Source organism: Serinus canaria, chromosome 5 (assembly GCF_022539315.1).
Source record: "Serinus canaria isolate serCan28SL12 chromosome 5, serCan2020, whole genome shotgun sequence".
In the NCBI taxonomy this organism is placed as follows: domain Eukaryota; kingdom Metazoa; phylum Chordata; class Aves; order Passeriformes; family Fringillidae; genus Serinus; species Serinus canaria.
The window spans coordinates 14,879,180-14,903,494 of NC_066319.1; the positions used below are offsets into that span (position 1 = coordinate 14,879,180).

The following is a 24,315-nucleotide window of genomic DNA, read 5'->3' on the forward strand; positions in this document are numbered from 1 at the left end:
TGTGTTCTTGGCAGCCACTTGGACAGAGCACTTTTTAACAAGGCATCCCAGCTGCATTTGCCTATGAATAGCTCTCATGGGAAGTCACTGCTGACCCTTGTCCCCAGGCCCGTGCTGTTAGGATGTCCACAGCCTTCTGGGCTTGGCATAATTAGCAGCTCTAAGATGATTTCCCTTCCTGGCTCCCGGTTCTCCTCCCTGTGCAGCCAATGTGAGCCTTCCTGCACTGGGGCATCTGTGCTGCCCCGTCTGCCTCTCCACTGCCACCGAGGCTTTCTCTCCCACCTCCACCTGACTCCAGCCTTCCCTGGAGGTCAGTGACACCTCAGTGCACAAAAGCCATATAATTCATGTTGCTGCTCTGCCTGATTCCCATGGGACCAGGCTTCAGCACAGGGATTCAGTCCCAGCAGCACCTGCCCTGCACCTGGCTGGGGGTGCTCATCTCTCCAGAAGGGCCAGGTCCACCTTGGTCCCACACAACTGCTCCCACCCATGACCCAAAAACAATGGGGTGCCCTTCAAAGTCCTTCCCTGACCGTGTTCAGGAGCATCAAAGCTCTGTGCAGATGTCCCATGTTAAGGGGGCATATTGATTTCAGCCCAAAGAGCATGACGCCAATTGGAAGAGACCCTTCCCAAGCATTCTACACCTGACAGAATCCCCTGGAGCCTCAAAAACCTTAGGGAGAGGGACCACACTCCACCTGCAGAGCCAACCCTTGGTCTGCACCCAGCCTCCCTTCACAGCCTCATCTCAGACTCGATTTTGCCTCAGATTAGCTAAGGTGTGTAGGTGCCTCATCTCATCCATGTAGCTGGGAGCCACAAACCTCAACACCCTCCAGGACTTGGCCCTGACCTCCCCAAGGCTGTGGTATGGTTGTGGGAATGGCACTCATCCTACCTGCAGCACCACCAGTGTCCTGGCAGCAAGGCTGAAGGCCAAATCCCGCAGGGAATGTTGAAAGGCTGATGGAGCTCAATTTTCCTTTGGGTCCACTGCACTGACAGGGGCTGCAAGCAGCTTTCCTCCATCCCCCTGGGCTGGGCAGAGCTATCAGTGCCCTGAACGTGGCTTACCTGAGCAAACACAGTTCCCAGCACAGCTACCTACATCCACTCAGTTTTCCAGTTACTGTTTGAGGTCGGCATCAACCGTCACCCATGTGGACACAACCAGCAACAGCTAACATCACTTATCCCAAAATGGAGGAACAAAATGACTGCCTCACTACCTCCTTCCCCAAATACTCTCATGTTGGTGGATTAGACAAAAATAAAGCCCCAGAAGGAGAGGGCACAACCTCTGCTGCCTCACTGCAATATACAACTGCAATGATTTTTCCCCACCGTAATCTTAATTTACTTTCTGGGTAGTCCAGGAAATGCAGTTGCTGACAAGACCAGGCCAGGATTTCTGTGCAAATCCGGTGACTCAGGAGGGACGTAGCGAGTTTCTGTGCAAGATTAATATAGTTTTTAATCCCCATAACTCTTACTCACACGGCTCTTTATCACGGCTTGGCGCAATGCTGACGTAGAGCGCGGCTCTGTTTGCGCAGAGGCCCAGCAGAGCTGGTTCTCCCTGCCCTGAAGACCACCCAAGAGAGCCAGAGGTGGCATTTCCAGGGGCAGAGCTCGCAGCCAGGTCTCACAGACCTCGTGTCACCGCTTGTGACGTTATGAAAGGCGTCGTGGGTGACTTCCCACCCCACTTACCATGCCCAGGCCCACGCCGGCAAAGACGAAGACGCTGAGTCTGAGCAGGGTCATCTCTGAGCAGCGACCAGCCATCTTCCCAACCACCAAACCCTGCACAACCTGGCAAAGAAACACATAAACACCATTAAGCCTGATATAATATAATAATTTAAACAAACTCAAAAGAGAATTGATACTTTTGTCAAGCAAACAGGTTCTTCCATCAGGGTTTCTTTGACAAAAAAGGACCTCGCAGCCACAGTGAATGACTGGAAGGTGTGATCCATTATTTCAAATGTTTTGCTTTCTAGAGAGAGATCCATCCCATCAGCTGGAAGTTTCACTCAGGGTGCATGACAGAGTCTGCCTACTCAGCAGCAGTGACTGAAACTTTCTAAAAAGGCTTGCAGATACAACTTGTGATATGTTTGTGAAATACAGTTAATATTACGGTCTTCATTCTTGGCAAGACCTCTCAAAGAAAAACTGTACTTTTGTAAGCAAAGGAGGAAAATGTCTGTACCTTCTCTTGCCATTATTTGAAACTATAAATATACAAATTGGGTGGTTCATAATTTTTAGGCAGGAAACAAGTATGACGGAGATGCTAATATCCAGTCCCAGCAGTACAGGCAGATGTAAAGGATGGGGAACTGGTTCTACAGATTTTAAACAAAAACTGGGGGGAGGGGGAGGGAAGGAAGAGCAAAATATTAAAATCCCAGAAATTATTTTACTTTTCCAGCACTTTGCAGAGTGCGGATTCCCTCTTTTATTTATCTGTTCAGCATCTCCCATACTTCAGGTGATCCTGGCCCAAGTGGACATGAGAGGAGAGAGGGTGGAAGAGATCATGGTTAAACAGTCTGACTGACTACAACACAGGGAAGGGACTGACAGGGATCTACTGAGTTTCCCCTGCCTTGAAAGGTTTTGTTTGATCCAAATGAAAGCCCCTCTGAATTGAAAGAAGAGCGCTAGTTCAAAATTCTTTGTTTCACTTTATTTCTGTGGCAGTCCAACCTGGAGAAAACTTCAGTGGTCTGTTTGGATCAGGAATGACACTAGACTACACTCAGCCTGGTTTTGTTAGTCCTTAGGCAGAAACCCAAAGTCAGCTGAAAGGAAATGAGTGCAAAATAAATGGGAAAGTAAGTTATTCAACAGAAAGGATATGTTAATCTATAATAACCAGTCAAAAAAAAAAAAAAAAAAGCAAGTAGCAATAGAGTGAAAATGAAGTTGACATAAAGAACAGTAGCTACAAAATTAATATATTTCCAACAGCATACCACTGAATGGAAAGCCATCAAAATGCAACCCTACACTTTGCTTCAGAGCACAAAGGATTTTTGACACGTGGGCACATCACACCAGGAAGACATTCTGGCTCCTTTTTTGTCATTGTCCCTGCCTTTGGCCAGGGCTTGAGAGCTTGGCTCACGTGTGCCCAGCTGCCTTGTGCCACTGGCACGGGCTCTGTGTGTCCTTCCCGGGTCATGTCACCTGTCAAGCAGCCTCTGGGACAGAAGGACCTGCTTGGTGGCACGAGGCTTGGACAATGCCCAGGGTGACCTGAGTCATCCTGACCAAAAGCCCTGCCACGAGAGGAGGCTGATACCAGCCCCAGCAGCTCCTACTCCCGGGGTGGGTGGGGAAACCACTGAGTGACGCTCCATTAAGCTGAGTGCTCCAAAAAGGGAGAATCGTCATTAACTTTTTGCAGCTTCCCAGTCCCTCCTACAGCTGGGGCTGTGCTGAGTCACATGGGATGGGGGCTGAGCCTTGTCACAGGGCACGGATTGACTCAAGGGTGGCATCACCCGAATCCCAGTTCAGCTCTGCTGAGCCATTGGAGGAAAGGAAATGTTTCCCAATTTGCCCAGACTTGAATGGCATATTTTATTGGGATACACCGTGCAGGCACAGCCCAGTCCCTGCCCTTCCTTGAGTCATTAGGGTACAGCATCAGCAACATCCCTGGTCTGATGGCCATGGGAGTGGCATTCCCAAAAACATTGTCATTGCTGCACACGAGCCCCTGAGTGAAGGGGCACCACTGCAGCAGAGACAGGCTCTGAGCAGGCAGGAGCTGGAGATGTGCAGAATGAGCTGTCCTCAGAGTCAGCAGAGCAGAGGGATGGTCCTCGTGCCAATGCTGCCGTTCCCCGTGGGCTTTCCCACCACTTGGACTGTGGCAATAAAAAGCCCAAGGTAAAACATCACTGCTGAATCAACCAGCTTGGCAAGGGGACTATTTCCAAGGGCAAGAATGAGCCCAAGTCACCTGCTTTTCCCTCGGGGCTGGGCAGCAATCCTTGGGTTGTACAGATGGCAGTCCCCCCACGGGCTATCTGGGCTGCCTACCTTCCTCCCCAGCAAGGGCACTGCTGATCCAGCCATGAAGCCCAGGCAGGCAAGGCCCATCATCCTGATTTTGGACACAGGGCCTTGATTTAGACACTAGATAATATTTCCAGTCACCAGGAAGCATGACCTCACTTTCCAGTCTGAATTTAGACCTGAAAATCCATTACTTCCAGCCTGCAATTTTCCCTGAGTACAGAGCTCCTGGGCTGGAATGAGCAGCACATCTGGGAAGGTGAAAAGTGGCTCATGTGCTCTCTCTCATGTAGGATTTTGGACATGTGCTGCTGGTTTACCAGAAGGTAGTGGGGACATCCCAGGTGACTTGGCCATCACCACTCCCATGGACAAGTTCTGGTAGCTGATAAAGGGAATTTATCCTTGTTTTTATTCTTACTGGTGTGTCCTGGGCTTATTCCTTGCACATAATCTCCCCTTGAGAATGACTGTGATGGGCCTTACCCTCCTGCATTTCATTTTGCCTGGATGGTTCTTGCCTTTGTAACCTGACCTCCTTTGAAGTCGGGGGAAGAGCCAGTGTACCTGGCTGGAATGCCTTCTGCCATCAATAAACAAAAGAGAGAGGAAATTGTTTGCAAGTGAAATAACAGGCACTGCCTGTGGCTGTGTACATATGTCACAGGAAAAACCAACTCATCTTTTTTTCCGCCCCCCTCTCCTTCTTTAAAGGCAAATAAGTCTCCCAATAAATGCATAAGAACAGCCAAATCTCTGTTCATCATTTTCTGCATTCAGCAAGCTGGGGATTCGTTACACTAGTCCAGCAAATCACATGGAAAAATACTCTCTTGCCTCTCATTTGGTTTCTGGGAAAACAGCTGCTCCCATTTGCTCAGAAAGGCCAATTACACATTTGACTGTCAACCTCTAACAAATTTTAGGACCCCCTTCTTGCAGGATGGAAAAGATTGTATGTGAAAGTCCAAGGTGCTAGCTTTTGGAAGACTTTTGAAGGACCAGCCTTGCTGCACGGGGCTGCTGCTGAGCTGACTGGCACCTGCAAGAAGCTGACCTCACCTGTGGAGGTCAGAGGAGTTGTGCAGATGCTCAGCTGCTCCTCTGAGCTCAGAGGACATGGGAATGTTGCTAAAGATTCCTCCATCAGCACCTAGTGAAAGCCTGACAGAGCCCAGCAACAGAATCAGTTCCCTTTCACCCGCCAGCTTGGAAATGGAAAGCTGTGAGAAGGTCGGAAAGGCAGACACAGCAGGCCAGATAAGCTGGTGCAGCCTCGTGGAGGAGATGCAGGGCCCCATCCCTAGCAGAGATAGCATGATTCACATCAGAAGCTGCCTCCCACGCCCTGGACCCGTATCTCGCCTTTGAAATTGTGCCGGCTGGCAGTTCCCAGGCCAGCCCGGCTGGGGAGGGACCTGCTGGGGCAGAGCTCGGGGGTCAGCACAGCCCACGGGGCTGAACGTGGTGCAAAGCCCATGCTGGGGAAAAGGGAGCTCTTTCACTGACACGGCGATGCCAGAAATCGCTTGAGTGGTTCGGGTCTTGTGGAGGAGCAGGAGGGCGGTGGGACTGGAAGGAAGGAGGGCTGATGGTGAGGAACAAACTGCTGAAGGCAGCACTTTGCCAAGCAGGGGGAAGAGGACGGTGTGTTTTGCAAACTCCAGCCTAATCGCTTTCTTTCCCCCTCCAACCCACCCCCCTGCACAGATATAAATCCTTCAAAGCGAGGAAACTGGAGAACTTTCTGTTTGTTGTTGCGAGGTCCTTTCACTAAGTGGGTTTTCCCCCTAGGCATACCTGGCTGTAATTAAATCCCCGGCTCTTTAATCATCTCTTTTGCTGTGTAGGGAGAAAAAAAAAGCGAGAGGGACAGACTGGTGATAAGATGATACGCAATGTAAATCTCTCCTCCAGGAATCTCTCTCATCTTTTCAGGATCACTCCGTACCAACTTGTCCCTCCAGAAGCTGCACAGCTAGAGGTGGAGTTTGTATAACAATACAAATTTAAATGCAGTAAATAGAACAGATGTCTTATGATTTCTTGATCCTCAGGGTTATAAATATCTACCCCTTTGTCCCACCCAGAGTTTTGTTTGGTGCATTTTGCTTTCGTTTATTTTTTTTTTTTTGAGAAAAAGTTCTTAAAGGAAAGTTTCCCCCACCCCCTCCCGTGGTTTGAAATGTAACCATCAGATGTGACTTCAGATATCAACTGGGGACTCCAGGTATTTCACTTGCCTAATCCTTCAGCAGCATTTTCCAAGCCACATACTACACCTGGAAGTTGTCCATGCTATCACACTTGCAAACTCAAAAAAAAAAAAAAAAAAGAAGTCTAGGTTCATTTCTGCCCATTACTCAAAACGAAATGATTTCTAACCATTATGAAATTAATTATTCTCTGGAGGGAGATTGAATGGCATTTCACACTGCCAGGCATTTACTATGAGGGAAATCTCATTTGCATGGCTTCTCAGATGAGAGGGCTCTGGAAGCCCAGCCCTGGAGGACAGAGGGATTGTGTCCCTGACGGGCTCTCCTAACTCTTGCCTGGAGACCTACCAGTGATCAGATAAAGATGCTTCAAGCACATCATGAGCAAGGGAATCTCTGCAGTGCAGGCTGCCTGGTGCAGAGGCAGCTTTCCTGCTGTCTGCCCTCCTCTCCTCATTTCGTTATCTCCCACACCCCTTCTCTTCACCTGGCACAGTCCCAGCTCATCAGACAGCCCCACACTGTCAGGGTGCTTCAAGAATCACTGCACAGACCTGGACTGCTTGAATTACCCCCATGTGCCACTTTCATTTCCCCAGCAGTCCATTCCAGCTTTGGTCCTATTCCATTTGCTAAGCCACTACTCTGTTTCCTCATCAGACATTTCTTGTCCCAATGCTGTCTCACTGCCTTCCCACACCCCCTTTTCTGCCCTCGCCTGGCTGTGTCCTGACCCAGACACGAGCCCCCTTGCCACCCCCACTGCACTTCACCCTGCCCACACTTTCCCATATCCCCTGCTGTCAGATGATGCTCACCACAGGGTGAGCCGAAGAGCTCTGGATGGGATCCCTCAGTGATGCCTGAATTGGTGTCTAAACTAACATCCTCCATCTGCAGAGAGGGCAAACACCTCACACCTCCCAGAGGGTCTGTGTTTCTGTGCTGAATCCCCATGCAAAGAGCTGTTTGGGATAGCAATGGCAAAGAACTTGAGTTGCCTACTTTAAATTAGGTGGACTGACTCAAAGCCTCTCAAAATCTCCTCTCTAGGTACTCTGCAGCTGGCTTGAATGAGAGGAATGAGGAGAAACAGATTCTTACAGTGCACTGGCCACTTCTCACCACTGCAGGTCAAATGAGGTTGGGAAGCTGAAAAACTAGATTAAGCAATTGGAGCATAATATCCTTGGGGTGGGAGAGGAAGGCAGGAAGACACCATCACTATTTGAGTCATCCTGGGATTGCTGATCAGGCTGGGAAAGGGAGCTGCAACATTGCCTTCTGTGAGAGGAATATGTAAATTTTGAGAATATTTAATTTAAAAAATAGAAACTACAATGACACAAATAAATCATTTCCCCCTCAATTTCTTTTATGTCCCCTTCCAGCTATAAAAGTCCTTAAACACCATCTTTTACATGTCCAGGAAGAGATGCACACATGGGGGACAGGTTTCCTCTAACAGAAGGGCTCAGGGCAAGTCCAAGAGGATGGGAAAATCCTCACAATAATTTACAGAAGGGCAAACTAAAGAGTAAAAAAAAAAAATCAAAGCTGAGTATCTGGCTGATGAAATTCACTGAAAATTAGATTGTATTCCTTATGAATAAAGCTGTCATTTACTCAGTGAAGTGGGGAAGCCAGTCAGCAGATATTAATCATCCTTCACCTATCCAGATTGGTGGAATTCACTTGCACCCTAATCTGCATTTGTATCTCAGCAGTATCAATTCACTGCACAGCAGAAACAAATGCATCTGAAATGCCAGCTTAGGCAACACAAGCAGCTCTGGGGCTCAGCAGGACAGGGCCAGCACACTTCTATTCCCTGCAATCCAAACAGAAAGCAACCATAAAACATTAACCCAGACACCATCCACAAGAGATATCTTTGGGTGGTTCTAGACAGATACCTGAAAGTAAAAACATTAATTCTAATGTTTTACAATCATTTAAAAGCCAGAGAGTGAGAGTTCAATTTGGTCCAGTTGAGGATCCTGTCCTGCATAAACCAGAGCAGAGTTTGGAAGTGCCACTGTGGGATAGTCTTAGCAATATGGATAGAAACTGCATGGATGTATGGAAGAAAACTGCCTGGCTGATAAAGGCCAGTTTCTGTGTCCAATGTCCCAAGGCAAAGGCTCCCCAGCAGAGCAGATGCTGCACCTGAGCCTGCAGGGCCCTGCTGGGTTGGATTGTGCCAATAGGAATGATTGGCCTCTGTGGGATGAAACTCTGTGACTCTGGGAAGGGTCAGGTCCCTGGTTAGCCCTGGCATCTGACCATCCCTGAGGAAGCAGAGTGGATGCTGCAATTCCCGTATCTTCCAGGGCTGTGTCTCTGTGTGGGTCGCCCCAGCAGGGCAGAGGAGGTGACCTTATCTACAGCAGTTTCAACCAAACTAACCTGGGGAACAATGGCACTGAAGGCAGACAGATATTCCAGACATAACAGCAGTGTCCTCAAGACAGATATCCTGGACCTAGCAGCAGAGTCCAGGCTCCATCTAGCCACACAAAGCCACTCCTTACAAGAGCAATTGCTGCCCACGTTACCCACTCTAAACAAGCACACCACAGCCATGCTGCAACTCCAGATCTTATTTCTGCCTATGGAACAGGGGTTTAAGTGCTATGCCTTAAGTTAAAAGCCCAGCTGTGGGGAGTCCTTCTGCATTCAAATGGGGAAGAAGATTTGGGACAGTGACTTGGTCCCTCTAAAACCTGAGTGATTCCTGCAGATCCTGGTCTAGGAGGCACCATACAAGGCTAAGATAGGGAAAGCTCTGAAAGCAGTGGAGTGTGGCTCAGAAGCTTGCTTGTACACTGGCAAACGGGTCTTCTTTCCAAGGAGGCTGAATGGGAGTGCATTCAGCAGGTTGGAGATGTTCACAGGACCAAGAGACAGCTAGTCCAAAGCCACCCTGACAGGAGGGACATGGCAAAGGCACCATCTGCTCAGCTCCAGCCAGTTAACACTGCAGAATCCAGCTGCTGATGTCCAGCCACGCCTGTCTGCTGCTTTACCAAGATGCCCAGATTTGGGGAGAGCAGGCCAGAGCCCAAGTGACTGGCAACACCATGCCAAATCCAAATCACAAAGGAAGCAGCTTAAGCTGCCATTCCCCAGATGAGAAGCTCCCACAGGAACTCTGTGGCAATACCCAGGAAATGAAGAGGATTTAATAACAAGACCACTCTCCTTCAGGATATTGCTTAACTTGCATTCCTACCTTGGGGCTTGGTTCTAACCATCTGCTGCTCTTTCTGCAAAATTATCAAGCCTCTTCCTCCAAAAGGAGCACTCTGCTATAACACAACACTGCACATTCTTGACCCTATCCCTGCCTAATGCAGCTGACTTTTCCCTTTTATCCATTTTGCTAGTCTCCTAACCATATGCTGTCACACACCTTTCTGTGCTTTGATTTTTTTTTATTTTTCCTTTATTTTTTTTTTTTTTTTGGAATCACAAGCTTGCTCTGCTTGTTTCCATGCAGCAGAAACAAGTTCTTCTACACAGTGAAAACACCAGTAAGGTTGCCTACTTTCCTGAGTATACAGGGTGCTACTGTATAAATGTAAATCAACTCACCTGCACTAGGAAAAACCTCAGCCAAGGCACTCTAGCTTCAATGTAAGTTTTGTTACAAAACCCAGGACTTATCAGTCCAAGGAAATTTCAGCTCTACAGCTTAAAGATCGACAGAGAGGGACAAGGGGAAGAAAGCTTTCAGGACACTCCTTGCTCCAATTTCTTCCCATTCCAAGGAACAGAATAAATTTGGAGTCCCTTCTCTTTTTGAAGCTACATGCCATGTGGCAGAGCTAGGATTTGCCTGTCAATAATGCACCTGGATTTGGAAGAGCATGTGTCCAGAAGGTAGTGAATTAGGCAGCAGTGTGGCAAGCTAACCTGTCTAAGAGGGGGACTTGCACTTCACTTACCATTTGAAGGACACCAAAATATGACATCAGATATCCAGACTCCACTGCTTCCAAGCCAAAGAAATCCATAGAGATGATGGAAAACATAATCATGAACAAACCTGGAGGGAGGGTTAATGCAAAGAGTACATCAATACACTTGCAGTGCATGTAATAGCCCAAACCCTGCTCCCAGTCACCACCAGTCCAAGTCAGTAGCTCTCTCTGGGTTTGCCAGCACTGGGTATAAACATGAGCACAATCCTATTCAAAGTCATTGTAGTAATTTAATCTTTAAGTGTTAACTTTTTTATCCCCCTTACTTTCATCTTTAAGTAATGTGACTATGTAGGCTGTAGTTTCAGCTGTTAATTATAAACTGGTAAATATTTGTATCACTGAAGCCAGGCTAACCATTAAGACAGCAAGAAAACATTTGTTCAGACAAGACTGTAACCATAAAAATAATCTGATTGGATTCCTCAGCCCGTTTGCCTGACTGCAGATATTCACTGTGGGGAGCAGCCCAGTGACATCAGCCAAAATGCAGTGGTTTCACTGCACACCTCAGCAACGATGTCTGAGGCACGTGAAAAATCCCTTGTGAGGACAATGACAGCACTGGCAGTCAGGAAGGTATGGGCAGAAAGAGCACAGACCAGGTCTGCTTTTCAATGGAGGCAATTTCTGCAAAGTGTAACAGAGAACATCCACTCAATCTCAAATGAAAATACAACAGCGTGTGCTTTCCCCACTGCCAAACATACACAAATACAGGCGTGCTTGCACATGCTCCCAGTCTTACAGAGAGAGCCATCAAATTAAAAATATTATGTCAAAACACTGCACTCAAGTGTGGTGTGGGGTAACAGTCTGCTGCTTCCCCTAGTGTCCTGTGCACCTGAGATGGACCAAGACAGCAGGAAATTGGGGCTCTCTGTGTGGGAAGAACCCCACGTTGTGCCTGTCAGAGATCACTGATCCTTGCAGGAAAGAAGAGGCCAGATGACTTTTAGCAGTCCTGCCTTTCCTTGTAAGACCTCTGAGTTATAAAGACTGGGTAAAAAAGAAGTCTTATTCCTCTTCTTCCTGAAAAAATCAGAGTGCAGGAGGCAATGTGTGAGGGCTGAGAAGACAGCTGTTGGCCTGGCAAAGTGACATGGCATGGGGAGAATTTGCCAGCTTTTCCTGGAAGGGTGAAGAGGGTGATCCCAGATTGCTGGTGAAAACACCATGGAGGATTCACTTCCTAACAAACAAGAACAACTCCACTGCATCCAGCAGCCCAACCCCAACACCTGCAGGCACCCCAAGCCTTTTCCTGGAGGGAGCACTACCACAAAGCCTTCCTGAACCCCACCAGAGACGTGTCCTCCCCCTTAGCAGGAGTAGCTGCACCCCAGCTGGCTCCATGGGGTCGGGAGGGAGGGATGGGGGGCAGGAAGGGAGCCCTGCTGTTCTACTCTCCAGCTGAGTGGAGAAGGTGCCTGGGAGCTGGGGCTCATGAAGACCTTTGGCTTTGCCACACCCCTCCAGGGAGAGCACCCCTCTGTTATCCAGGTACTTTGAAACTGCTCTCAGCTCAAGCCAGCTTAAGGTAACATGCAAATAGCAGTATTTACTCACAACACCCAAATCAGGCAACAGGGTTGCACATGTTTACAAAAGGCACACGTGATGGCATGAAAGAAAAACCACACTTGGTTTCACTTGTAGGAGGATTAGATGGAAGCAGGAGCTCGCCCTTCATCCTGCACCCCACTGCAGGTACCACCTAGGAGGGGCTTGGCCTCCCTACATACCTGATGCCTCTTCCTGGTACTGTGCTCCAGCTTCTACAGCTCCTCTCCCCTTTGAAGTCCCTCATCAAGTTAAGACAGATTTGGATCTTTCTCCTCCAAACAAGCTGCTTTCCTTCTGAGCAGGGGAATAGGCTGTGCTCTTTAATTAGAACCATACATTGCACAGCTCCCCTGGAGGTGGCAAAGGTCTCATTTTCAGATGGGTGTCACCCCCTGTGCCTGCGTGGTCCCTTAAAAGCTACCTGGAGGAGGGAGACCCCCTTGCCCCTCTTCTCTCAGAAACTAAGGTGGTCTCTCCCACTGGTAACACATTTCTTGATGAAACCCACAAGGCAAGCCTCAGATTGAACTAAAAAAAGATGTTATGCTCGTTGGAGCAAGCTTTCTTACAAAGATCTCAGCAGGTTCCCAGCTGGGTAGGCTGCAGGTCAGCTGAGTGCAGCCACATAAATAATGATAAGCCTCATGCTGACAGGCTCAACATGGGGAAAAAAAAAGGAAAATGGCATAAAATACCTTCAGAAACTGTGCCTTTTTTGAGGATTCATAAAAAAGGGTGAACTCCTTAGAAAACCTGGCAGCAGTGGGATGAGTAACAAAGGTCACGCAGCAGAAAACAGGGAAATGGTTTGTGAGGTGCAGTAACAAAAAAAGCACCAAGGAAAATCAGGAGTGCAAACCCTATTTAAAAAAAGAAAAAAAAGGGGAAAAAAAAGTGACATGTAGTTTTGGAGGGCCAGTTTAGCAATCCCTACTGCAAGATGGTGTGAGAAGGCAAGCACAGCCTCTGGGAGCTCATCACAGCCCTCCTGCACTGGACTGGAAACGTTTGGGATGCAGAGCCCCAAGGCTCACTGCAAAACGCTGCTCAACAGGTGAAAGAAAATCCCTTAAAAAACGGGATGCAGTGCTAAAGCAATCATGCTGGAAGGAACCAGATTTTCCAAAAGGATTAGGCAGCCAAAGATTCACACAAGCAGCTATTTATCGATATTTTCAAGGCCCTGGTGATTTCTTGTCAGTGAGAGTTACGTTTGATATTTTTATCCTCTTGTTTTTCTTTCTGTCTCCTTTCTACCACAATGCAGAGAGGCTCTCCCTTCCCAGGTCAGCTGAGAAGGTAACTGGGCTGTGCTGGAGCTGTCTGCTGCCTGTCCAATCCCTGGCAGCTCCTTTCCTGCAGGAGGCACAGAGCCCACCTCTCTGCTTTTATGCAACACAGGGAGGAGGTTCCCAGCCCTGCAGCCCTCCCAGGGAGGCTCTTTCTGTCTCAAACGAGCTAATTTTAGACAACAATGAGATCCATAAGGAACAAAAGATTTTCTTTGCTGTATATCACGAACTTGTTTACAAAGTAAATAGAAAACGGTCTGTAATTTGGGCAATCTAATTAATTTTACAGTTGCAGCCTGGGGATGAAAGGTAAATGAGCTCATGAGGAGCTCAGCCTCCAGCTGTGAGCTGCAGAGAATTAGTGATGGCCAGATCCCCTTTCAGCTGCCAGCAGTTTGGTCAGTGACCTGAAGTGAAGAGAGACCTGCAAAGAGAAGTCACCAGGATTTTAGTCACTCCTCGCTGTGGTGGGAGTGCTGCAGCAGGAATGCCTCAAGTGAATCTTCTCCTACCCTTACAGAGATACTGACAGACTGAAATCCCAGTGCCTGCCTTAAATCCCAGTTTCACTGTCTCCATCCTCTTTGCCTAGAAACTGCCTTGCAGTTTTGGGCAGGAGATGTTTATTTTGGTTCAGTGAGCAGTTTTGCTCTGCACGGGGAAAGAAGAATGCATCCTGTAACAGGCAGGAATTTGCATTTCTGCAGGAATGTCTAAAGCAAAGTGCATTTTGCCAGGCCTTTGAAAAAGAGAGAGCACACAGGAAATTACTGTGGGAAGCTCACATGGATGCAGTCTCAGGCATTTTTAACAGAGAAATGAATGCTACTTTAAGAGGAGAAATGAGTCAGAATTGGCTAAGAAACCCCTTTTAAAACATCTTTCTCATTCTGTGAAATGCTGTCATTTTTTACACTTCTTAGAGTGCAGTTTTAGAAGTTTATTGTAATAAGAACCAAAAAAATTGCACTGTTAGGTCAAGCCAGCAGTAATTTGAGACTGTATCCTGTCTCCAGTGGCAGGGTTAGGACCAGCTGGCATTACTGATCTCAGCCAGTACCAGCTACACACAGCAAGGGGAAAAACCCCAGAAATCCTTTACTTCCAGCTCCAGTTGGACTCGTTCCCCCAGGGATATAGCAAGAAATAACAGATGAGCCTGACCAAGCCCAGGAATGCCATCCCCTTCTGATTCAGCCACACTCCACAGCCAAATTTACTTTCATTTGTAAACTGAATTTACAGTTTACAAATTAGCATTTCATTTGTAAATCATGTTTCACATTCTCTAGACCTTTAAACTTCAAGGACTTCTCCAGACAAAAATGAATTGGAAAAAGATGCAAAATCTAAAAGCTATGGTGCCTTAAGTCCCCTCTTAGGATCCCTGTTTGGAAGGGAATGCCTTAGTTTGTTCAGATGCATGATACACATGTGTTATGACATGCACAAAACTCAGTTCTTGAAATCATCATCAAGGGAAACTGGACTTTTTGGGTTTGACTGGGAAAAGAGCTGTGAAGGCTTTGTGGAAGGGCAGAGAACATCATCCTGTCCTTCCACATCACTGATGGGGATGACATGCAGCTTGTCTCTAGTCAAGGGGAAAGAAGTTAGAGGGAAGGCAAAACTGAAGATAATTAAATTGTGCCCAGGGATACATAGTCAGGCAAATAGGGAGATACGAACCCTGCCAGGACAGCAACTGACTCAGAGGAAGCAGGGAAAGAGATGGGTTTGGGAAAGGTTTGAGGGATCAGTGAGTTCCTACTGTGACACAAAAACCCCCCAGCAGAATACATAAGGAAGAGAAGAACAAGCATCCCCATCAATGTGCTAGGGAAGACATGTGCTGTGGATCCCCTGTGTGCAGCTTGGCCCTCTCATCCATCAACAATTTTTAATTGCTGGAGAAAAGGCTAGGATGCACATACACCTTAAAATCACTAAGTAAAATCAGGAAGGACCTCAGTTTTTCTGGCAGAGGACAAACAGTTTTCTTCTGCTCTGAAGAGCTTACAGCACAAAGAGAAATGACAGACAAGAGGAAAAAATATTTGCAGTGAGGGGTCTGGAGAGATTAAGTGATTTGCCAAAACTCCCAGATGCAGTTTATGACAGGTAATGTGTTGGACATCAAGTCCCAGGCTTTTGACCCTGTGTAGCTGAGACTCCCTGAAAGCATCCAGCATCACGTTAGGGGTGAATCCTCGCTGCTCTGTGACCAAAAGCAATGTGCTTTCAGTAACTTGAGACAAGCCTGCTCTACAGAGTATGTAATCCTCTGCTCAATGCATCAGCAGTGATGGGTAATGGGTGAGATTTACCTATGGGAAATCCAGCAAGAACCTTCACTGTGAAAACTTCCATTACTCCCGGAAACTTCATCAGGCGCAGGATTTCCCTGATGCTAAACAAGCTGCCAGACTGTGATGTGCCTGCAGAGGATGATATATGGGTTAATATTCTGTTTATACAGGCTAAGGGTGGAAAGCAGGAAACTCTGAGATTCTGCTCAGGTTCCAAAACTACCCAAAAACCACCCCAAAACCAGATCTCTGCTGCACCAGCTGTGTGCCAATGGCAGCAGGTTGGGAGCTGGTGCCAGGTCTGCGTGTGGAGGAACCCTCTGAGACAGTGGGGTTTCCTCCCCTGTCAGACCAAACTAACCCCCAGCAAGGGCTCCACAGTCACCTTTTCTGAGACACAAGTCTGGGCTGGAAGACTGCAATTCTACATGGGAGAGTGATCAATGCATTTGGAATAATCCTCTTCCCCAATCTCAGCTTAGATATTGAAGCATCTCAAGGCTGGGACCTTTTTGCCCATAAATGCAACTCTAAGGTCCTTCAGCAGTTCTTTCAGCATGTCAATCCCCTGTCCCTTTTCATGTAGTATTTTTCAGAAACACAAAATACTCACTGTGCTCTGTCATGGGATGGTCTGACTTTGGTTTAGTCTGAGAAGGGATCCAAATCACTGCTATCAGGGTGTTGATGAGACTTCCCACCAGCCCAAGATATGTAGGAACATAAACACTGCAGACAGAAAAAATAGAGATAACTGGATAAAAACCATAAACAAGAGATTTATACCTCCATCCTGCAAAGGCTTGGGCATCTAGATGAGGAGCAATTCCCCTTCAAGTCACAGTACCTAAGGCATTGAGAGAACTCACATCCTTTCATGGAGGGTTTGGATATGAGCACAGTTTGAAATTTCACCAAAAGATGGCTTTTTTTATCAAGATAGTTTATCATTTTATTAGTAATAGGGTGTAATACAATGCTTTTAAATCTCCAAGTGTCGGGGGAAAGGAGCTTTTATTGGTTTAATGAACTTTAGAAATCTTCCCATAGAAAGCACAGCATCTGCTTGTTAGAGTCCATCTAATCCCTGTCTAATCCCCAGTTTCATTAATCTAAGTAGCATCTCACTCCTTGAAATTTCTCAGTGAAATAAAATGAACTTAAGGAAAGTACTCAAGATGATTAGGGATGGTAGAACACAGCCTACAAGCAGAAGTAAACCCATCAGAGAGACAATACCATTAGAAAAGAAGGCATTAAAAATAAAAACATGATGACTACAAAACCTTCTGAGAAGGTAAACAGCATTTTGACTGATGCACTTACATTTCTCCAAAGGTGCCCGAAACCAAACCTCTATCAACTACCAAACCATCTCTCAGAACCCCAAACATTGAATCTTTAACAGAAGTTAAAGATGTAGGCACAGTGAATAGCAATTATTAACTATAGTGGTACAATGATAAAAAGGAGCAATTACAACTTATCTAAAAAACACAAACATGGAAAAGTCAATAGAGCCCATAATTAGTCCCCAGTTATCACTGTCCTCTTAAAAGAGAAGATTAGGAAATGACTCCTCCTAGTCTTTCAGGGTATGTGGGAAGATTCCACACTCTAAAGGGCTTTAATTTTAACCAACACAATACAGTCCAGGCCTGGAAGACTGAAACAGAGAGAAGTCAAGCTGAAAACAAAGAGAGGAGCTTGTTTTAACAGTGAGAGCAATTATCCACTAAACCAGCTCATTAAAAGTCTCCCCCATCACGAGAATCCAGTTGGTTGTAGGATTTCCTAAAACATGTGCTTGAAACCAACCACAGGAAGCAGTTTGGGGTGGAAATGCCCAGCAGAGACACCAAACATTGGTGTCATGTAGGGCACAAGACAAAGTGACCACCAGGGTGCCTTGGAGGCATCCACATTTGAGCATTTGGACTTCAGCAAAGTAATGCCTGGATTTCACCAGGAAAGGCTTTGAAGTCTTGCAGATCCATGCAGACTTGGAGGTCAGTGCCATCCCTGCATTGCCAGCACCCTGTGCTGCCAAAAATAAGATGTAAAAGTGAGCTGCAAGCCCCCAGCAGATGCTCCCTGTGATCCTGCTGATGAGACACTGCTTATTGTCTGCTTTTTTTTACTGCTGATTTCCTTGTCAGGCTATGGTGCATGTTTTTCATTAAATAACCAGCAGCACCAATTGTAAAAGCCTCAAGTTTCCTCCATGCTAGACACAGGTGCAGCCTGAATAATTTCTGGAGTATTATTTAAGCCACAGAGCAAGACAGTCAAGGACTGAGATGCAAACAAGCAAGAAAAGCATCAGAGAACAAATATAAATATACATACACACACACACACATTCCCGCTAATAGTAACAGCAAAAATCCCAGCTGAATGTTTTAATTCTCATTAATTATTATTAAAACAACAAGGCCAGATAATATCTTTCTACAAAAGGACTTAGCACAGTAATTTAGACCTGCTGCCTTCTATCCACCAAGCTGCTTCACTAATTAACTCAGACCACAAAATTAGTCATTTACTGGATCATTACTTTTCATTTTTAGTGCAGTAGATTGCCACTTTCTAAATTAAAATTATATGCCATGCAGTTCCCAAACTACTGAAATCAAATTTGTGGACAAAAATTTTTATACAAAACATCCAGAATTTCTACTTTGCATTGCAACATAAAGTAAATTTACTAAGAAAATAAAAAGGATAAAATAGGCAAAATAAGTAGCTCAATCTGGCTAAATGTGTGTAGGGGGGGTTGTGATGGTTTTTGGGTTTTTTTTTTTTGGTTGGCTGTTTTTTATTTTTCTGGGAGTTTCTCTATTTCAAGCTTCATTCATTCTGATATGTAAAAAACACATCTCAAAATTTTTCATCAGCCAGAAGAACTTCCTTTCCAGCTCTTCCTTTTCCTGAGGTTGTCCAGAATCCCACATACCAATGTAAATATGTTTTACTCTTCACATCCAAGAAGAATTACAGTAAGCAATGACAGAAGGATCACTCTGTAAAACTATAAGCAAATAATGTGCTTACTTCACTGCAAGCACAGTTAATTCACTGCTGTGAAAGGGAGAGGAGAACCTTGACAATTTACATGTTTGGGAAAACGTGAGCTTGATATAACAAATTTGTGGAATTTTATACAGCTGGTTGCTGAAATCAGAGAAATCCAGTAAAATATGGAACTGGAAGCTGTGTTTTCCACACAAGCCTGAAGCAAAGTCATCTGAAAATCCCTTTTCCTAAGCACATCTTTCTGCAAGTGCTTCATCTTTCCCCACACATTAAGCACTGTCATTCCTTGATGGAATGGTGAGGAAGGGACACCCTCCAGCTGGCTGCTCTGCTATCTCATCCTTCAGCAGGGACAAGTGCTGAAATTTGACAAAACTCACCTGTGTCCTGGATAGCACATTTGCATTTGTTTGTTGGCTCATTTGAGAGAGATGAAGTGAAACCAAGGGAGGTGGTGGTAGGAAAGCTTTGCTGGGTTGGTAGCACCTGCTGAACAAGAGCTGGCTCGTGGTCACTCATCTGTTTTTTTTTTTTTTTTTTTTTATTTTAAAATTGAAACATCCCATCTCTGCTGATATCAGCCAGAGTCCTTTTGCATTCAGTTTTGTGTTTGGCTTACCAGGAGGAAGCCTCAGCAGGAAGGGATGCAGTGGCATTATTAAGATAAATGAAGGACATCAAGCAGGTTGCTCCCGTGGCACCTTTTCCCATCCTCTTCCCCTTCCTGCTCTCCCTCCCATCCCTCCTGGCTGTCCACAAACCAGCCATGTGGAACCAGAGCCCTGCCAAACCCAGCAGCAGATTTCCTGAGCGGGGTGGAAGAACAAAGGCTGCGGGCAGGACTAATACAATTAAATTAAATGGAGCAAAAGGGCACAGCAGCTTTGGCAGCTGAGCTCATTGTATGGCCTCTTCCAGCTTCTTGTTGATTAATGAGAGATTAAGGGCCTTTACTGTCCTGGGCTTTATGGCCAAAATAACTTGGGTAACTTTATCTGTGGACTTCAGCGTGTTATTTATAATTCCTCTGCTTTTTAATCTGTAGAGAGAGCCCCTTCCTGACTTTTGTCAGCAGCCTCCTGGTCTTCCCTGGGGACTTCTGGTAGCAAAGCCCCTTTCAGCTGTCAGCTAAAACCACAGCTGCCCACTATTCTTTTTGTTTTTCCAGCCCTGCTATGAAGCAGAGGAGTAAAGTACATTTTCCTGTCCTGCATGGGACCGATATCTCCCAATCTCATGCTTTCAGGAGGATGCAAACATTTTGGCTGCAGGGAGCAAACACTTGAATCTAGGACTAGGAGGAACTGGGGTCAAGGAGGACTAGTTTTTGCCAACATGACTATCTGCAGCATGTCCCAACATAAAACTTTCAGAGAAACAGGAAGAGAACATGAGCAGAGGGACCTGGAGGCCAGGAGCCTGTAACATCAGCCAAGAACTGCTTTGCAACCTAAAAAAAACCTCTCCTTTTCACTTTCCTGAAGCCAACAGGAAAAATGTGGATGTTTTAAAGCATGCTTTTAAAGAGTTTTAAAGGGTTTCAAAAAGTGGGATGGCCACTTGCCACAGGCACTCACTTGGTAGCTTGTGGCCATGGAGAAGGGATGAGTGGCTGGCAGCTAAGGTTACCCATCTGGAAACTCCATCCTGAATGCTGGTGGGAAAGCAGAACTGATGATGAAACCATTAATAGTAATGTACTGGAAAACAGATTGAACCTCAAAAAAATCCTAGGATCCAAAGCCAGCTGGAGGAGGGTTGCATTTCTTCCCATCTAACACTTAACCAGCCCCTCTATTTACTGGCAGGTGAACACCAACCTTCACCTCCAAGGGCAGCAAAGTGAGGAGCTAATCCATGATCCTTCACAACCTGCTCCCACCAGGGTCCATTAGTGTGAGCCAAAGGAATGCAATCAGAGTTCAGTTTGTGAATGAAGACATGGCAGTAACACAGCAAGGCAGTAACACAGAGGCTCTCCAGCTCCTGCTCCTGAAGTCAGAGGTAGCACCCATGCAGCATCTGAAAAACCTGGCAAACTTTAGAGCAAATGCAGCTCTTGGAAAGCAGGGCCGGGCCAAAATAGAATGTGTGGGTGTGTATAGGTACATACATGGGTACAAATAAATGTGGAGAGCATTTCACAGTAGCTTTGGAGCAATGCTTTCAGCAAAACTTCCAATGAAAAACTCAATCCCACAAAGGCATGTGCAGCATGTGGGCATCAGGCAGCAGACCAGCAGCAGGAGAGAGGCCACTGGCCAGGCATTTCCAGGCATATTTCCAGGCATATTTCCAGCTCACAGACAGGGAGCCTGAGCAGAATCCCAGCTGGTACCTGCCAGCCACAACCCCCAGGCAGTGCCAAGCAGGGATTGGGCACCGGAACCTCCTGCTTCCACCAAGGGCAGCTACAACAAACCAACAGGGGCCACAGTTTTGGGCTCCAGCCCAAATTCCAGTCCTTGCTCAGCTGCAATTCCCATCTTTGATTTCCTGCCTGAGAAGCCTGGGACAGACCATGGAGGCAGGTACCTAGGGGGAGGCTGCCTGTGCCACGAGATGGTATCAGTGGCTTTCCCATTAGCTTTCCAGCCACAGAGCCCTGCTTTGCAAAGCCCAGGAGAGGAAGGCACACCTGCGATTGCACAATTAAACCTTGAGGCAACAGCAGCGATTCTTTCCAGGAGGAAGCAGCTCCCAATGATTCCCCAAGGATTAAAAGATCAATGTGTATTTCACCGTGAACGGGATTGTGTTTGTTTTCTTTCTCCTTTTCTTAAAAAAGTCAAAGTTGAACATGGAGACAGTGCAGATTGTTTTTTAGTGACTCACTCCTACTTTAAAACTGCGCTGCATAAAGCCAGCATTCATAGCTGGCCCAGATTCCTTAAACAGCTCTGAGAGGACTCTCAAAATATTTCTTTGGTTGCAGTTTGGCCACACTGTCCCCTCATACCCTTGAAGGGGCAGATATAGGTGAAAAAAACCAGGTGAGTTAAAAAGAAAAGCAAAGAACTGAGGTGAAAAAAAGAAAGTCCAGGTGAAATCGTGACACCAAACCATGGGCTCTGGTAACCAGCTTTAGGTCTGTAAGAAAGTGAGCAGTGACTACTGTGGTCCTGATAACTTAGTGATGAACAAGTTAATGCATAACTTATTGTAAATTAGTGATGGTTTTGTTCAAAAAACTATTTTACTACCTTGCTGAATACATTTCTTCTCTGACCCACTGTGGTCTGGTCTGTATTGTTGAGATTCTGCCTAAATATTAAAAAAAAAACCCAAAAACCAACTAAAAAAACCCAAGCACAAAATTTCACCAAGGCTTCTTAAAAAACAAACCCACAAAAGCCTCAACCAAAAAAAGACTTATTGAGCTGACAGAATTTTCCCACATTTCCTCGGATGTTCATGCCAATGTACAGAGCTAGTCCAGCTTCCACAGCCCAGGGCAAGAAACACATAAACTCAGACACCCCAGTGCTCAGCAGACTTCAAGGCAGCACTTCCAGAGCAGGACCACCCATCACATTATCCATGCCTTTGAGAGGAAAACAAAACACCTCCAAATCTTCCTTTCTGCAGTTCCTACTCCTGTCCTCATGGAAAAAACATTACACAGAGACATGGAGAAGTGTGTTCCCCATCTCTTAACACAGAACACAAAACATGAGTGGATAGCCACCCCTCCCATGCATGAGCAGGAAAAGGGGGGAGTTCACCCTCCTGATGCAAATGGAAACCATTACCAGGTTGTCCATTTTGCCACATATGCTTTAGATGAGGAGCAGCACAAGTTGGCTGCTACTGCTTTCAGCAGAGCAGGAGGCTTTTTTTCACTGTGGTGAGCTTGACATCACTGCAGGCTGTCCAAGGAGGGAGTGAGACTTCACATCCACACCCTCCAGAGAGCCCCTCACAGGGTGAGAATGAGTCACCCACAGACAAGTGCTCATTCAACTGCTCATTTCTAGTGGCAGCCACATCTGGAAAATTCGTGTGGTGCGGAAGGAAAAAAATATGAAGAGGGGAACGGGCAGCCTCCATGACCTGTTTCCATCAGAACTGGGTGAGGGAGGGGTGCTGAAGACTGCCACTAGCAGGGCAAAGAGCCAGGAGTGGAGCCACAGGGGTACATCAGGAACAGGACTTCACAGCCAGCACCAGCCCTTGGAGCCACCTGTGGATTAACTTCCCTTAAGGGACATTCACTCCTGTGTGTGTGTCACTGACTGTCATCGTTTGAGCCTGGCGCAATGCCAGTGCCCCCACGAGATCACCTCCTTCCCTGGCACCCACTGTGAGATGTGATCAGAGACAGAGCAGAGCAGCCTCCAACTTGAGGTTGAAAGGAAAAAAAAACTTTATTAACCTAAAACTACAAAGGAAAACACTAAGGAAAACACACAAGACACATAGAACACAAGATGAAAACCTTCCAAATTTCTTCCTCCTCCCCCCACCTAGATTTCCAATTCCATTACCACCAAATCCACCCTTTAGATAATCAGTTCTCAATTCCTCAAGAAGAGAGGAGTCCCTCTTGCACCACAGACTTCCCCAGGAAACAGCAGAAACTTCTCGTGTTTCCATGTCACATGTGGCACCGCCCGGAGAACATTTTGCCATCGTGACTTCTTCCTTCCATGTCCAGTGCTCTCACCACTGCACATGGACCAGAGCTGCTTCTAGGGTTTTTCATTTTAAGGATACTTTGTCCAGTTCCAAAGGGAGCACAGTCCCTCTCCTTTTGGGACACCTGTCCCCCCCCAGATTTCGCCCCCTGGGGCCGAGGGGTCTCTTGAACAGAGATCATCTTCCTCTTCTTCGAAGACGGAGGGCACCACCACCACCCTCCTCACCTCGTCTCTGTTCACTCCTCCACATCACCGCACTCTCCTGGCTCTGAGCCATCGCCTCCCCCTAGATGCAGTCTCTGTGTCACAGGAACACCCGTGGTTCTGCTGTGGCTGTACAAGCAAAGTCCAGCCAAAGGCCACTCCATCATCTCCTCCCACCTAGGATTCTTCTCAACATCCTCTCAATCTCATCAACTTCAGGAGGAATCAGCATTTGCAAGGTTTCCATCCTCCCCAGAAGGGTTAAAAGTCCCAGGCTCTGCCGGTTTGCTTCATGAACTCCCATGAAGCAAACTCCCTGCTGGGCACGCCCCCCCCCCTTCTCATTCACGCCGGCCGCACTATCATAGGCGCCGGCTCTGTCTCTCTCTCCCTCTCTCCGGGATGGGGGGGAATGGAGGATGGCTGCCCGAAGCCCTTGCAATGTTCTCCTCCACCCTTGGGCCCAGGCCTGGCCTACCTCTCTCCGGCCTGCATGGCTCCCCTTCCCCCCCGCCCAGCTCGGCCGGGCAGGGAGGGTTGAGGGTCTGCTCAGTCCCAAGCCGGAACTCAAAGAAAGTTCCCCTGGGCGATCACAGCTTTTAACCCCCTGTGTTCTCAGAGGCGTATCCATACCCTCAGTGGACAAACCAGGTGCCAATATTAAATCTGAACACCGATTGGCTTGCCCACACCATCACAAAAAACTTCATTTCCTCTTAAACCACGACACTGACCCAGCACAAGGAGGCTTGCAGGTGGGTCTTGATGCTCAGCCTTGAAGAAAAAGCACCAGGGCAATGCAGGGCACCGAATAAAAAGTGCTGGGCTTCTTCCAGAGGGAAAACCCTCCTTCGGCAGAGCTCTCCAGATAAAAAATGTTTTGTACGGATGGATGAGGCTGCCTGTCCAGCAGGGGCTCTATCTGCAACATGAACGTGATCCATCCCCACTAAGCGCCTGCTGCAGAGAAAATCCCAGCAATGAGAAGCAGCTGGAAGGAGCCAACCCCTGCCCCT

At 46.9% G+C, this 24,315-nt stretch overlaps 2 protein-coding genes across 2 annotated transcripts in view; both read right to left on the bottom strand.

The window, feature by feature from the left end:
* CD81 (CD81 molecule) overlaps nt 1-24,315 on the bottom strand; it is a 548,624-nt gene that overhangs the window by 8,988 nt on the left and 515,321 nt on the right. The window lies entirely within an intron of this gene.
* The window catches only part of SLC22A18 (solute carrier family 22 member 18), a 59,900-nt gene that overhangs the window by 7,416 nt on the left and 28,169 nt on the right, over nt 1-24,315 (bottom strand). The window contains exons 5-8 of the mRNA XM_009102202.4: nt 16,033-16,148; nt 15,438-15,548; nt 10,217-10,317; nt 1,723-1,824 (exon numbers count right to left, since the gene is read on the bottom strand). Of these exons, the coding sequence (XP_009100450.1) occupies nt 1,723-1,824; nt 10,217-10,317; nt 15,438-15,548; nt 16,033-16,148 (430 nt within the window). The remainder of the gene's footprint in view (nt 1-1,722; nt 1,825-10,216; nt 10,318-15,437; nt 15,549-16,032; nt 16,149-24,315) is intronic.